At 42.1% G+C, this 14,142-nt stretch overlaps 2 protein-coding genes across 4 annotated transcripts in view; one reads left to right on the plus strand and one right to left on the minus strand.

Annotated features, from left to right (window-relative positions):
• LOC129774673 (villin-like protein quail) overlaps positions 1–425 on the plus strand; it is a 65,543-nt gene extending 65,118 nt beyond the window's left edge. For both annotated transcript variants that reach the window (XM_055778510.1, XM_055778509.1), the window contains exon 6: positions 22–425. In XM_055778510.1, coding sequence (XP_055634485.1) covers positions 22–327 — 306 coding nt within the window. In that variant the 3' untranslated portion in view covers positions 328–425. The remainder of the gene's footprint in view (positions 1–21) is intronic.
• LOC129774672 (dynein axonemal heavy chain 7) overlaps positions 411–14,142 on the minus strand; it is a 33,280-nt gene continuing 19,548 nt past the window's right edge. Inside the window, exons 9-22 of one of the 2 annotated variants that reach the window (XM_055778508.1) lie at positions 10,550–11,071; positions 10,188–10,484; positions 9,780–10,126; positions 8,508–9,713; positions 8,164–8,451; positions 7,998–8,103; positions 7,072–7,936; positions 6,018–7,012; positions 5,918–5,926; positions 1,886–1,903; positions 1,760–1,777; positions 1,369–1,503; positions 778–1,308; positions 411–717 (exon numbers count right to left, since the gene is read on the minus strand). In XM_055778508.1, coding sequence (XP_055634483.1) covers positions 505–717; positions 778–1,308; positions 1,369–1,503; positions 1,760–1,777; positions 1,886–1,903; positions 5,918–5,926; positions 6,018–7,012; positions 7,072–7,936; positions 7,998–8,103; positions 8,164–8,451; positions 8,508–9,713; positions 9,780–10,126; positions 10,188–10,484; positions 10,550–11,071 — 5,550 coding nt within the window. In that variant the 3' untranslated portion in view covers positions 411–504. The remainder of the gene's footprint in view (positions 718–777; positions 1,309–1,368; positions 1,504–1,759; positions 1,778–1,885; positions 1,904–5,917; positions 5,927–6,017; positions 7,013–7,071; positions 7,937–7,997; positions 8,104–8,163; positions 8,452–8,507; positions 9,714–9,779; positions 10,127–10,187; positions 10,485–10,549; positions 11,072–14,142) is intronic. The other variant, XM_055778507.1, reaches the window with a different exon arrangement.

The raw sequence follows: 14,142 nt of genomic DNA on the forward strand, positions 1-14,142 counted from the left end.
AACTGAAACTATTACTTCCAGAACTACGTTCCGTTTGAGAAAATTCGTGCAGAGATGGAAATTCCGGGCACACCAATCCCAGTTCCTCGTGGGTCAGTACACAGCGATAGTGCCAGCGGGGATGATTTCGATCGTTACCAGAAGTATCCGTTGGATATGCTGCGGGGGGATCCAACCAATCTACCCAGCAGTATTAATCCAACCCGCAAGGAGATACATCTTACCCACGATGACTTTGTAAACGTGTTCAAAATGCCTTATCACGACTTTGAAGAGCTTCCCAAATGGAAACAGGTTGAGCTGAAGAAGCAGAATAAATTGTTCTAGCGAGAGCACCATTTTCGATTGATATTGCTGTTGCTTCTGAGAAAAGTTGTATTATAAATGTTGGAATTTTAATCAAAATAAACAAAAACACCACCGTATTACGCCGAAGTTTGTTTTCAATTAAATATTAGTTATAATATGAAATGGATAAAAAATACGCAGTACAAATAAGTTAAACTAATGACTCAGTTGACAAAGAAGGGCAGCTCCTCGTCGAATCCAGTGCTCCGGATTTGTCGTTGGTTCGCAGTCTAGGGACAGAGCAACCACAAAGTTCGTACTATGTCCAGTGGTAGACAAAACTCCCCGACGCTCAGCAGTCTTATACGTAGGACAGGTATACGTGTGGCGGACAACTAGATCGTCCTTCTTCACCGGTAGCATCCAAATCTGAAAAAAAACAAATCTGAAAAAAACAGACTACTACTACTAATATGTCCATCCACTTACGTGAGGCATATTATCGAACAGCACCCTAGGAATAGGTTCCTGTATATATCCCTTTTTTCGATCCCATCTGGCCCCCTCCAGGAACAACCCATATACGTATACACCATCCTCTGGGGGTTCTGGAAACTCACTTTGCGTCAACACAGTGTTATCAAACGTCAGCAGATCAATCGGAATCACGTATTTGCGGGCATAATTCTGCTGCGCCCCCGTCAGGAATGCTTGCGTGAAGAAAAAACCCGACAACCAGAACGCCGAAGGTGGTCCCTCATCGTACCACTTTTGCAGGAAATTTAACCTAGCTAGAAAATCGATTATGTAACTTCCCAACGGTTTGAGACTCGGATAAGATCGCTTGGCCCAAAGCGCGGGGATACGACCCACCAAAACCGAAGCCACTACTTCCTCAATATCTGGCGACATCGCCACCAATCCCTGCATTGCCTTACTGGCGGTTATGAGACTGTTGCGGATGCAACTCAGCAACACATTAAACCGAACCATCTCCTGGACAAGAACGGTGTTCATGCTCTGAAAAAACAAGCCATCAGTCTCAACGATAAGTTTTGCTATCGCAAAAATAAATTTTACCTGATGATAGCTCGTTTGGTACCTCTCCAGGGCAGCATCACGATCGAACTCTTTCGGTAACCGCTTGAGAACATCATTCGCTACGCGAATCACAATTTCAGCGGGAGTTTCACGGAAGACTCCAGTTGAAGAAGTCTGGATGGATGAGAACAAGCAAATGTTAAAAGAGTGATACTGAAACACTAAACATTCACACTAAGCTAATAGAAGCGTATACTATCCGAAAAAGGAGCATTTCCAAAATATGGCTGTAAAGTCCTAAGAAAAATAAAACGAAATTTTGGCAGGCAAATTTCGTCGAGCCATTGGCGTTCAACATTCCGAAGACTGTCTCTCGTCGAAGCGCCGCTAGGCTCAAAGTTTCCCAAAAAATAAACCATTTGCTACAAACCTGACGATCCAAAAGAAGCTGTTGGTTTGAATAATTTTGGAAAAAAAAAGTGTGTGATTACCATCGTTTTTGGTTGACATGCAAGCTAGCATTTTCAATGCTTCGTACGCTCTAAGCTAACCTTACCTTCATCTCATACAAATCCTGGTAGCATTCGGGAAAAATGGAACAAAATTTTCAGTGTATGCTCGAAATAATCAGTACCGAAGCCGAAAACCATGTTTGTTGTTCTAATGTTGTAAAAACTTATAATTTAAAACTTATAACAAGCCATATCTACAAGAACCTTAACACGTTGAGTCCCGAATTGTTCTTGCTACGCTTTCCATTCAGCCCGCATCTCGTGTGTTTGAACAATATCAGTGTCGGTCCCCACTCACAAAGTTCTTTATCGTATAAAAGGAAAAAAAAACTATAATTTTCAAAAATCAGGAAGGAAGAATGAAAATAAAATCAGGATAGCTCATATTGAATTCCTTCCCAATCCCACCAGTCACAGGCTTTGACTTCATTCGAGTAAAGATCGGCTTTGGGGTCAGCTAATTATTTCGCTTACTCAAAGTTTCCAGCCGCTCAACACTGTTGTCAATTATTCGTTTTCATCATCCGTCACGATTTGATTCTAAACGGCATTTTCATTGCGTTTTTGAAGCATGTCGTAGACAGAGATGCAATCTATTAAAAGTTTTTTTTGGTCAAACTCTGTGAAACTCACGCATCGTAACGATTTACGTAACCAAGTTTCACCAGATCCAGATGTACGGTTATTTGGGTATCTGTAGAGAATCTGCTCATTTTTTTGTCGTGTCCCGAGGATTATTCTTGATCAACGTTTCGATTTAGTACTTATCTGAGGCGGCTTTCCAAACAAGTTTATATAGATTATTCAATGTTCTTAATTCCAAATGTTTCATATGCTGATTTGATGTATTTAGATATTATTTGCTGCGGAATATAACGGAACCTGTATTTTTTTTCGTTTGGCTCGACATAATTTCAGAGGCTAACATTACTTTCATTGTTTTCGTTCCTAGTCTATTGCTTTAATCTTCGTTTCATCAAAATTGAATTGAGAGAAAAGAGAAAAGTCGTTCAGTCGATGTTGAAGAATGTGGAAAATTTTATAAGCGTGCGATATACTCTCTCAGAAATGGAAAAGCCCAGTCCCCGGATCTTTTGATCGTTAATATTTTTCCCAAAAACTTATCTGTATTCATAGTCCATGTTTTGGACTGAGTATTCACTCACCAAAAAAAAGCATATAAGCACAGGAAGATTGCTTCCAAATTTTTATATTATTTGGTTCGATACTATATTGACTTTGGAAACAAAAAAATTCTTTCGGATCATTTTACACTCTGAAGCGTATTCCTTCATCAATAACTTTGCGGCTATTCCTACTTTCACATCATCCTCACTAATCAATCCTCAATCTTAACCTTGTTATAATTTCTTAAATTCGTGAAATATTAGGCTGTCAACAAAGTCCTGCGGTATTTCCGCGAGGTGTCGTTGTAAGCGCGTAGTTCTAGTTGTATTCATTGTATCGAGTCATTCTATAGCTTGTTGGAAAGGTATTTATAGGCGCTATAATATAGTCCTTGATAGTGTTTTGTTTGGTTAAGTCGTTCGTGAGTTATAGTGTCGCAAACATGGAGCAAAATAAAGAGAAAATCCGACATATTTTACAGTACTACTATGACAAAGACAAAAATGCATCTCAAGCTGCCAATAAAATTTGTGCAGTTTATGGACCCGATACAGTTTCCATTTCCACCGCACAACGATGGTTTCAACGTTTTCGTTCTGGTGTAGAGGTCGTCGAAGATGCGCCACGCTCCGGAAGGCCTGTCGTCGAAAATTGCGACAAAATCGCTGAATTAGCCGAGAAAGACCGGCATAGTAGCAGCCGTAGCATCGACCAAGAGCTGGGGATAAGTCATCAAACCGTTATTAACCATTTGAAGAAGCTTGGATTCACAAAGAAGCTCGATGTATGAGTGCCACACACGTTGACGCAAAAAAACATCTTTGACCGTATCGACGCATGTGAATCGCTGCTGAATCGCAACAAAATCGACCCGTTTCTGAAGCGGATGGTGACTGGCGATGAAAAGTGGGTCACTTACGACAACGTGAAGCGCAAACGGTCGTGGTCGAAGCCCGCTGAAGCGGCTCAGACGGTGGCCAAGCCCTCATTAACGGCCAGGAAGGTTCTGCTGTGTGTTTGGTGGGATTGTCAAGGAATAATCTATTATGAGCTGCTTCCCTATGGCCAAACGCTCAATTCGGACCTGTACTGCCAAAAACTGGACCGCTTGAAGGTAGCACTCATGAAGAAGAGGCCATCTTTGATAAACAGAGGCCGCATTGTCTTCCATCAGGACAACGCCAGGCCACACACTTCTTTGGTGACGCGCCAGAAGCTCCGGGAGCTCGGATGGGAGGTTCTTTTGCATCCGCCGTATAGTCCGGACCTTGCACCAAGTGACTACCACCTGTTTTTGTCCATGGCGAACGAGCTAGGTAGTCAGAAGTTAGCCACAAAAGAGGCCAGTGAAAATTGGCTATCCGAGTTTTTTGCCAATAAGGAAGCGAGCTTCTATAACAGGGCTATTAGTTGGTATCTCGTTGGGAACAAGTCATCGAACAAAACGGCGCATATTTGACTTAAAACAGATGATTGTAACTAATTTTATGAGCAAATGAAAATTCAAAAAACATACCGCAGGAGTTTTTTGACAGCCTAATATTTATTTATTTATGCCATCTTCCTAATATCTAGATATATTTTCAAATTTATTTTTTATTCTTATTTATTATATTCATGTTTTTCATCAGTTTTATATATTTGTATATGTGTTCTGTCTAGCTATGAGTGTGTTCCTCCGTTTTTTAATGAAAAATGAAACTTATTTATACCCGTGGGAGGGCAGAAGCCTCAAACAACCCGAGCAAACAGGTGACCTGTTACAATACTTTCTTCCCCACGATAAATGTAAGTTCAGAACATCGTCCGTCTGGATGACGGAAGAGTATAGGATTGCCCCTCGATGGTATTTTTAGAGTCGATGAAAGCATTCAAGGGAATTTTGTGGATTCTTCCCAAAATGACACTAAACGAGTAGAATTCACGGTTCTGGTTGCTTCTTTGGTGGCTAGTTCCACTGAATCTTCTGTTGAATATTAGTATCCTTACCGGTGGTACCCTTACAACCTACGAAAACAGTTCCTGGTTATTTAACACCGGGGGCAGTCACACATGTTGCTAAGCCCATAGGCATTCAAATCATGTGATCAAAACTTTCAAATAATCCAGATGAAAATAGAGCTAATTAACTGATGTGTGTTTCACCCGGCCAGTCACAAAATGTCACAACGTAAAATTGGTAGAATGGTGACATTCATAATTCAGCAGACAGCGCCCTTTCTGAGATCATTGGGAGGATCGGTTTAGGACCACCCCTTTCTAACTTGTCAAAATAGGTACTTCTGGTTTGGCCTCTGCAGTTCTCTTACAATCATGAAGCATACCAACTGGTAGAACATGGTAAATGAATCATGGTTAAAGAACTTTACTATAAAGTTAAATTTGATTCTTAAAATTTACGTGAAAAATTGTCACGTCATTGTTCGATATCATCTGTCTGAAATATGTAATAAATAACTTCTTCCTCAACAAAACATATAATAGCTAGCAGAACTTCTTCCAATTAACAATTCTACTAAAAGTGTCATTGTTAGAATTATTAGATCCGTTGAGCTTTAGAATATTGAAAATTACTTGGAAAATAAAGAGCAAAAATGAGCTAAACCAGCCCATAAATAAAAATAAAGAAACGTGGAGGCGATCTGGCGTAGTGGTAACATCCATGCCTCTCACGCTGAAGGTCACGAGTTCAATTCTCACTCCCGACATTCTTCCAAAAAAATATGGAAGTAAAAGTGACGAACCAGCCAAATGAGTTGAAAATCACTATAATACAGATAAAAAAAAAAATAATAAAGAATAAAAAAATGAGAAAAAATGATATCAAAAATATATCAAAATATATATATATCAAAAAAAAATGAACGAAAACAAAACTTTCGGTCATTTCGATTCAACCATGGCTTTGCGGCAACCACTAGAAACGCAATCAATTTGAAACACATTACCGTTCGATCCTGATAAGCGTAGCCAAAATAAAACATGTGACGATATCAATTATTCCCATGAAAATTAAACAGCAAACACACACGAACTGCAATCTCTTACCTGTGTCTTAAGTGCGCTGGTCAACATCAGATCGGTCTCCTTCTGATCCTTTACAATATCCGCATTCTCGTGCAATCCAAACACCCCCGGCTTAGCGATCGCTGGAAGCTCCTTTATGAACGCCATAAATTCCTCGTGTTCCTTCAGCTCCGGAATTCTATAGGCTCCCTGTTCGTCCAGTATATAATCAGCATCATCCAGCACATCGCTACAATAAAACCTTCCCAAAATAGTATTCAAACAACGTCTATCCCAATCATCGGTAACTCTGCCACCATAGTTGCACTCCCCCGTCAAGTAGCGCAGCGCAATGTACTGAACCTCTTCATACTCGTCCAAAAACATTCGCAGCTGCGTCAAGCTGATACTGAGATCGGTCTCGTTGAACTCGTACGGTATGTTCCACCCGATTGGACCAAAATGTCTTCTCTCCTGCACGATACCATGGAAAAAGCACAGGCTGTACAGCAGCTTCTTGAAGTTTGCGGATTGCTTGCACGCTTCGAACCATTCCACATTAGAGACCGGATCGCTCATGTACGACCGGACGATGTTCATCCGAAGACCCTTCGGTGGTTCGTTGGTAATTTTTATCCCGTTCTGCAGTACCACCACTGGGAAATGTTCCGTAGGGTACGACGTTAGCCACAGTCTGAAGTCGGGATGGGTTGTGTCCGGTTGGAAGCTCTCGCAAATTCGTTCCAACGTTGGCATCCAGCTTTGCGCCAAATGACAGTTCTGTAGCAGCACCCAGTTGCCGAACTTTGTTCCTTCGTCAATCATTTTGGCCGCGATCGGACCTTGACCTTGTCCCAACGATAGCGAGTACAACCGATTCGAGCCGATTCCCTGGATATCGGCGAAGCGAAGTAAAGTAGCCGTTGGATCGGCTCCTGGTGTCAACACAAAGATCAACGGGACGCAGCAGTTGGACTCTTCATAGGAAGCGGCCAGGTCAAACGGAGGGGGTTCGACATACTTTTTGGACATTATACCTAGATGGATCGATCCAGAGAATGTGATTATAAGAGGCAAATTAATGAAATTTGAATACCTTCAACGTAGAGTTCGACACCCGGTACTAATTTATCCGAGCGGAAGCATCGCAGAATAAGCAACTTCTGAAAAGAGGTCAAATTACTTTTCCACAGATCGGGAATTTCCGCTGATTGCGGTGAATCGTCATCGAAATAAGCCTTCCAGCGTCTCAGATTCCCAACAACGTGCTCCTTGAATCCAGCGAAAGCCTCGAATAAGTTCAGCCGACAAATTTCATCCCAGCAGTTAGAGGGAAGCCAGTCCGCCGGATTCGGATCAGGATTATCCAGCCCCACGCCACCAGTCAGCAGAAACATAAACTCTACGCGATCCAGTTTCGCTTCTTCGTATTGCAGATTCGTTGCGAGCAGAAGAGAAAACAAAATTTTATCCTTTTCAAAGAGGCTCCTGCAGATATTCTCATATAGACTGTACGTGAAAAAAGTCCTAAGATCCTCCAATCGGGCCGGCACTTCGTCAACCTTTTCAGTGTTGTCGATGGTCGCCGTGAACAAATTAACGAACCAGTTCAAGCTGTACTGATACATCGGATCGATGTTCGCCAGGTCTGCAATGGTGAAAAACAGGATCGTTGCATAGGCCGCGATCGGTGTGTACTGCAACCGTGCAATATCGATCTGACGCTCAGTTGTCTCGGCAATGATTTGTTTTTCATTAATCTCATTGGCTAACGTCTTCGAAGAACTTAGGACCGACACGGCTGTTTCGTCTTCGAGAATATTCCCTTCGGAGCTGAGCACTTGCAGGATTTTGTCTTCGATCTCCTGCAGCTGGCGTTTGTTCTCCGCGCCCTGCACGATCAGTGCGTTCTTTTCCATTTCAAGATCTGGGCGATCGCGTGCCACCGTTATCGACAGGACCTGGAATCATCGAGCGCGAAAGTTATGGTCGGGACTGTTGGAAACGCGTTACGGGTTATACCTGATCTTGCAGTCCAGTTTTGGTGATCATGAAGTTCAGTAGTGTTACTTTCACAGCTATTTCAGGAAGATAGTGCGGGTTCCGCAGTTTTGTTGTGATGTAGAATCTGAAATATTGATATGGTTTTGTTATAATTTGTGATTGAGAAAATACGAACAACACCAACTTGAATGAATCGTTGTACTCAATGATCGAATCGCCTAATTTAATACACATGGTTCCACCCTGGCGGAACACTTGCTTCAACAGAATCGGCTCTAGTAGAGGTTCTATCTCTTCTCCCACGTTCTCCAACAGCACAGGCAGTCCAAATTGGATGGCATTTTCCAACACTCTAGTGTAGTCAGGTTGACTGAATCGTATGATACATATACGATTTGCTTTCTCCATATTTCGGACCCATTTGTTGGCCTGTCCCTGAGGGTCGATCATCAATGGCCAACGACGAGCATTGCTATAATAAATCCGGTTTCAGTTTATGCATTCAAAGCGGGTTTCACGATAACTTACTGTATGATAATAGCACTCTCAATAGAAAAAGCATCGCTCGGTAAACCGAAAATATTCCACGCGCGAATATCTACCGGATTTCCTAAAACCACAGCCAGCTGAAAATCTTGAGAACATACAATACCCTTCTTGTTGCAACTTCCGATCCAGTGCTTAATCTGCTGCGCACGAAACTGGATTGTGAATGGCCCTAGATAGGCAACAACTCCAGAAGCTATCAACACGTCTCCGGTCAAGTTATCATACACTTGGCCCAAATTTTTGGCTGCCTGTTCCCAACGATCCTTTTCTCCACCTAATCCAGTGATGATCTCCGTTGCTCGTTCCAACTTTTTCATACAGAGATCAACGTTAGCCTGAAGTTTGGCATGTTGTTGTATCTGTTCATCCAACTTCCGCTGTAATTCGGCCAGGTTCTCCTCTACAATCGCCAACTGTTCCAGCTTTGCGTTGAGCACAGCCATAGCTGAATTGTATTTGTCCTGTGCCTCCTTCAGTGCCATCTTTTTCGGAGCGATCTCCTTCGCAACTACATCATACTTGGTAATTGCGATGACCCATTTGCACAAACCTTCACAAGCAGTAGACGCGGTCTTTACCTTGTCCGGATCAAAGGCCTCATTGTGTAGGATACGCTCCTCCAGCTTCTGTATAACTCGGGGTGGTATATCATCTTTCTCGAAGTTCAACAGCCCGTCCAAAAACTTCATATCCCCCAGAAGCTTCTTCGCTGGACCCCAGTAATCCTCCACCATACCCACTCCAGACGGGGCCTGAACACGGTCCGGTTTCAAGTCCTTCAGGATACATACGGCTTCCATCACGATCTTCACACCGATCGGAGGACTCTTCATCGTCTTAACGATCGTTATATCCGCCGGAGTAAGCGTGTTCAGTGCCTCTAGTGCCACATTAAGAATCGGCATCGCATCCGCCAACTTCGCATCACAATCCTCCTTGATCTCGTTGGCAGCTGCAGCCTGTTCCTGTGCGGTCTCCTCGTCCTTCTTGACCAGTTCCTTCTGTACGGCCGCAACCTCACTGTCTGCCTGAACCTTGGCCATCTGTTGGGCCACCGTCTCGGCAGCAATCTTCAGCTGCGGCTGTACAGCCTCCAGCTGCTCTTGCATCACCCCGACCTGTTGGGCCGCAATCTCTAGCTGTTTAAGTCCTGTCAAGTAACGATTCTTGCCGGTCAAAACCTCCCTGCAAATTTGCAACCAACTTATTGTACAAACGGAAGCAATATAACCAAATAAAAGAACAAATTACGTTCGCTTCTTGTCCAGCAACGTCTTGAAGGTATGGATTAGCTCTAGATAGGAGGTAGGGGTCACGTAATTATGGCGATTCAGCCGTATCAAAAACTCGTCGGATAGCTCCTGGGTAGATGTGTGGAACTCCATGCACATATCGATGCACACGTTACGCTCATTCTCAGGCATCTCGACGGTCGAGAGGAACTTCGTGGCTACCGCCACCAGGGCGTCCTTGGGCCATGGCTGGAACCAGTCTATCGTGCAGCAATTTACGATCGATGGGAACTTCCTCACGCGATTGCGGAATGAATCACCGATGGGTGACATCGACAAGACGATATGCAGTTGATCGCGCACAATCTAGAATACAAGGAATCCCCTGATGAGGCGTTTGGGGAAATGAGAGCATTCGAAATATCACCGTAACAAACGAATTAAACAATGCGACTGGACTTCCGTCTGTTTGTTGTGACTTTTCCTTCTGTCTGTCAATCTGTCTCATTTTTTCTATGATTTCCGTCTTCTCTTCGTTGTTGAACAAATTAGGAATCTCGCCTGAATTCAGCATGTTGTTGATGTCTTCGAGAAATGATTCCTCCTTGATTTGCGTATCGGTGAACAGGAAACATATATGTTGATCCGAAGAAGCCACCTTCTTCAGAAGATTCTTCATATCTTCCCGCCATTCGTTCATTCCGTATTGCCTTGAGATTTCAACCTTTACAAATAGATACATGTTTTTAGAATTGATAATATCCAAGATTTTAAGGAATATATACTAGCCTGGTAGAGTTCGTAGGAGCATATGTGGGAAGCGATTCTAGCCAACGACTGCCTTCCCGAACCTCCAACCCCCACCAGTAGCGCATGACTGCGAGGCTGTTTTATAATTCTGCAAATTCTCGACAAATGTTCAATGGCAAAGCGGAACAAAACCAGAGTCATCGGCTTCTTGGACATGTTGTTGTACTCCACGATGTAAGATTCCACCACAAATCCAAGCTCTTCGATGTCCTCAACCTCCAGATACAATTTGGTGTCCGCCTTCGGATTTGTGAAATCACAAAACATCAATCCACGAAGATTTGGCTCCCGCAGTTGACCACTTTCGACAAACCTATCAAACAAATCCTTTGGGTCTTCATGCATGTACTTGTCAATGACGGTGCATAGCTCATTGAACAACCACTGGCGATCGGTGTCATCCACCAAACGGTCCCCGTACACCCGAATAACCTCGTGAGCCCAAAGTCTTCTGATGGAGTTCAGAGATTCGGTACCCTCCGGTACCGACAGCAGGACTCCCTGGAAGGAAAAGTTTCGTGAGTACATACTCCATACCTTGTATAGCCATGAGTTCTATCAGTGAAATCGCGACTGCTGTCAGCTGAGAAATTTGAACTTTGGTAGACTGTACAGTTCGTAGTTGCGGTTGACCTGAACCAGCAAATTTGCACAAAGAACCCGCTGAATGGCGCTTGGAGGAAGCAATCCATTCTCAATGTGCAAGGTTCGGTGATTCGAACTTTAAATATTCAATAACGACACCGGCCACGTCCTTACGGTCACCAGAGAAAGGGAGTATGATATTCGGGCATCTGATTATCATGGAAAGAATAAGTGTGAGTGGAAAGGTGTAAAAATCTGGATTCACTAAGGTAAGTGATATCATAATGCTAACGTGGACGAAATGAGATCTCAGGAATCCAACCGATAGAATCTCTATAATAACTAAAATTGACTTTGAACGCGTATTACTCTCCAACATCAACAAATCTCGACGGCGGAGGTTGTCGAACCTAAGAGCAATTCCATAAAACCAGAAAATACAACAGATACAAGAACATCAAAAAACTCATCAAGCGCAAAAACAATAGCAAGCAATCTCAGCAGAACAATAGCAAGCACATCTAAGCCACTCAAACAAAAAAAAACAAGCAGGAAAGCATGCAGATAAGTCAAGCATAATTTTAGTTTGATTGGCATGCAGATAAGCACACCACTTCCGACCGACAAGGGTGGACCGACCACCAGTTCGCTCATCAATTATCCTGCATTATTACAAGGTCATACTCACAACCCTCGGACACGGTCACTGAATCATAAAATATATGTTTTCCGTATTTCCCAGGAAACATTACGGAATCATTAGGAAGCTTATGAATACATGCGCGACTTCTCACCAACCATCACCCAATCATCAGTACCTATGTATTTAAGAGACATTGAAGGCAAACCCACAGCCAGAAAATATTCCGATGAAAATTTCAAGTAAGTTCACCTGTTTCGACGAAAATATCCTGTATAAAAATGTAATAAATGTATATGTATAAAATATCTGTAGATACAAACAATTCAGCATCTCGCTCTTAGCGCTTTGCCGGCCGCGTCCGGACATGATCCGGGATAACCTGACGTTCGTTTAGCGCTTGCTGGCATCGGGCAATTGGAAGCATCACAGCCAATTCTCCAGCACAATCAGAATAGTCCCAAACACTGTTCAACTTTCAGCTCCTATAACCACACTCACACTATCGCCATCACTCGATCCTTTTGAAGGAAAGCTCTCGATGCCTGTTGCCGTGAATCGCTGGTCACCCTGGCACATCGCGTACTAGTCCTGCCGAAGAGCAGGTCATGTATATGACAGAAGATTGAGAATTATATGAAAATAATAAAAATAAGACTTAACAAAAGAAAAACATAAACAAAGCATTCATTGAATATGGTTAATTGTGCAACTTATACTTATTTCGATATACTTAAAACTATTCCTTAAAAGTAGCCTAACTAACTTAAATTAGTGTTTATAATTGAACGGAATTGAATGTAAGTGGAACTTAAAAACGAACGACAACTTATGAAACTAAACATATATTTACATTTATAGTATATTACACTTAACCTATTGTTACCGTGAGTAAACGAAGTACAAATAGAAGCCGACACTGAATTTGTAAGTTATAATTAACTAATATCGATGTGTTACACTAAAATACTAAAATAATATAATACAACTAAAATAAATATTGCAGCTTAAGCAATCGCTAAAAGAAGTGTTCGCTCGTTCATTCGAACAATGTCATATCTTTCACCATCACTTCCCAAAGGAAAATTCGATACGAGCTACATTTTCCGGCCAAACCCTCATGCGGACAACTGTCTTCGAAAGGTGTTATCTCCATAATATCCCAAAGATAAACGTTTCTTCACAAGCACAGGTGAACAAAAATTATAGAAGGTTGTGTCCAAGATACTACTACATTGTTGACGTAGAACTACGCTGTTATTTTTTATAAGTCGCTTGTTTATACATTCGGATATTATTCTATGAAACTTTAGAAACAACTGCTTAGTAGAATAATCTCTGAAATGGTTTTTTCATTGTAGAATCAGTTGACGATAATCGATTGATGATTCATTCTTGCCCTCGCAAAACAATACACTAGCTGATCGTATGTCGCAATTTATTTCTTTATTACATTGGTGGCTTGAAACCACTAGGAATATAAACACTTCTAGCATTTTGCGCTATTCTCAAAAGGTACGCTTCTGTTAATCTTACTGACCACGAAAAGAGTTGCATAACTTTCTCATGCTCGAGAGAAGCGCAGCTGTCACCCTTAGAAGAGGAAGTTTTGCTACTGGCAAGCGAAACCTAATCATATACATATACACATATACACATATACACATATACACAGAACATTTACTTTCTTGGTGACTAAACAAGCGAAATAAACTCTTTTTGTTAATAACAACCTCGAAAACAGTATCAATGCTTCATTATGATCAATATTAGCACAAATGCAATCCTAGTTGAAGGCAGTTTTACGACTGGCGCGCGAACCCAAAAAACTTATAAAATTCCAGTAAGACATTCAAGATGCTTGGTATTTTCCAAATAATTCTTTGGCGCACAACCTTAACGTCATCCCCTCCTTTTCCTGAAGAAAATATGTCACCCTTCTAAACTCGAGTCGACCGCGAGTAATCGGTTTCCTATATTATTAACATTAGAATTAAGGAAAAATGTATATATACTAGTAACAATACAGTAAGGAGTTCGGCTCCTTTAAACTTATGTAACTGAGCCTGTAAAAATAAACGATTTAAAAAAAACCTTAACGTCTGCTTCGCCATAACGTCAGTTTAATGCATTGATGCATTCTCAAAGGCACCAAAGAAGCCCTTATGATGACGGAAAACAAGCAATGTTAACTGCTTGGAAAAAGACTGAATTATGTCACACAGCTTGTACTATGCTGTAACACCCATCGATGCGAATTCGCTGATGAGTTTGTCAAGAGCAAAAGCCTTCACCACCAGCAGGGGGAGCTTGATTTTGGTTGCTGCCTGGGTACCGGCGTTTACTA

Source organism: Toxorhynchites rutilus, chromosome 3, assembly GCF_029784135.1.
Source record: "Toxorhynchites rutilus septentrionalis strain SRP chromosome 3, ASM2978413v1, whole genome shotgun sequence".
NCBI lineage: Eukaryota > Metazoa > Arthropoda > Insecta > Diptera > Culicidae > Toxorhynchites > Toxorhynchites rutilus.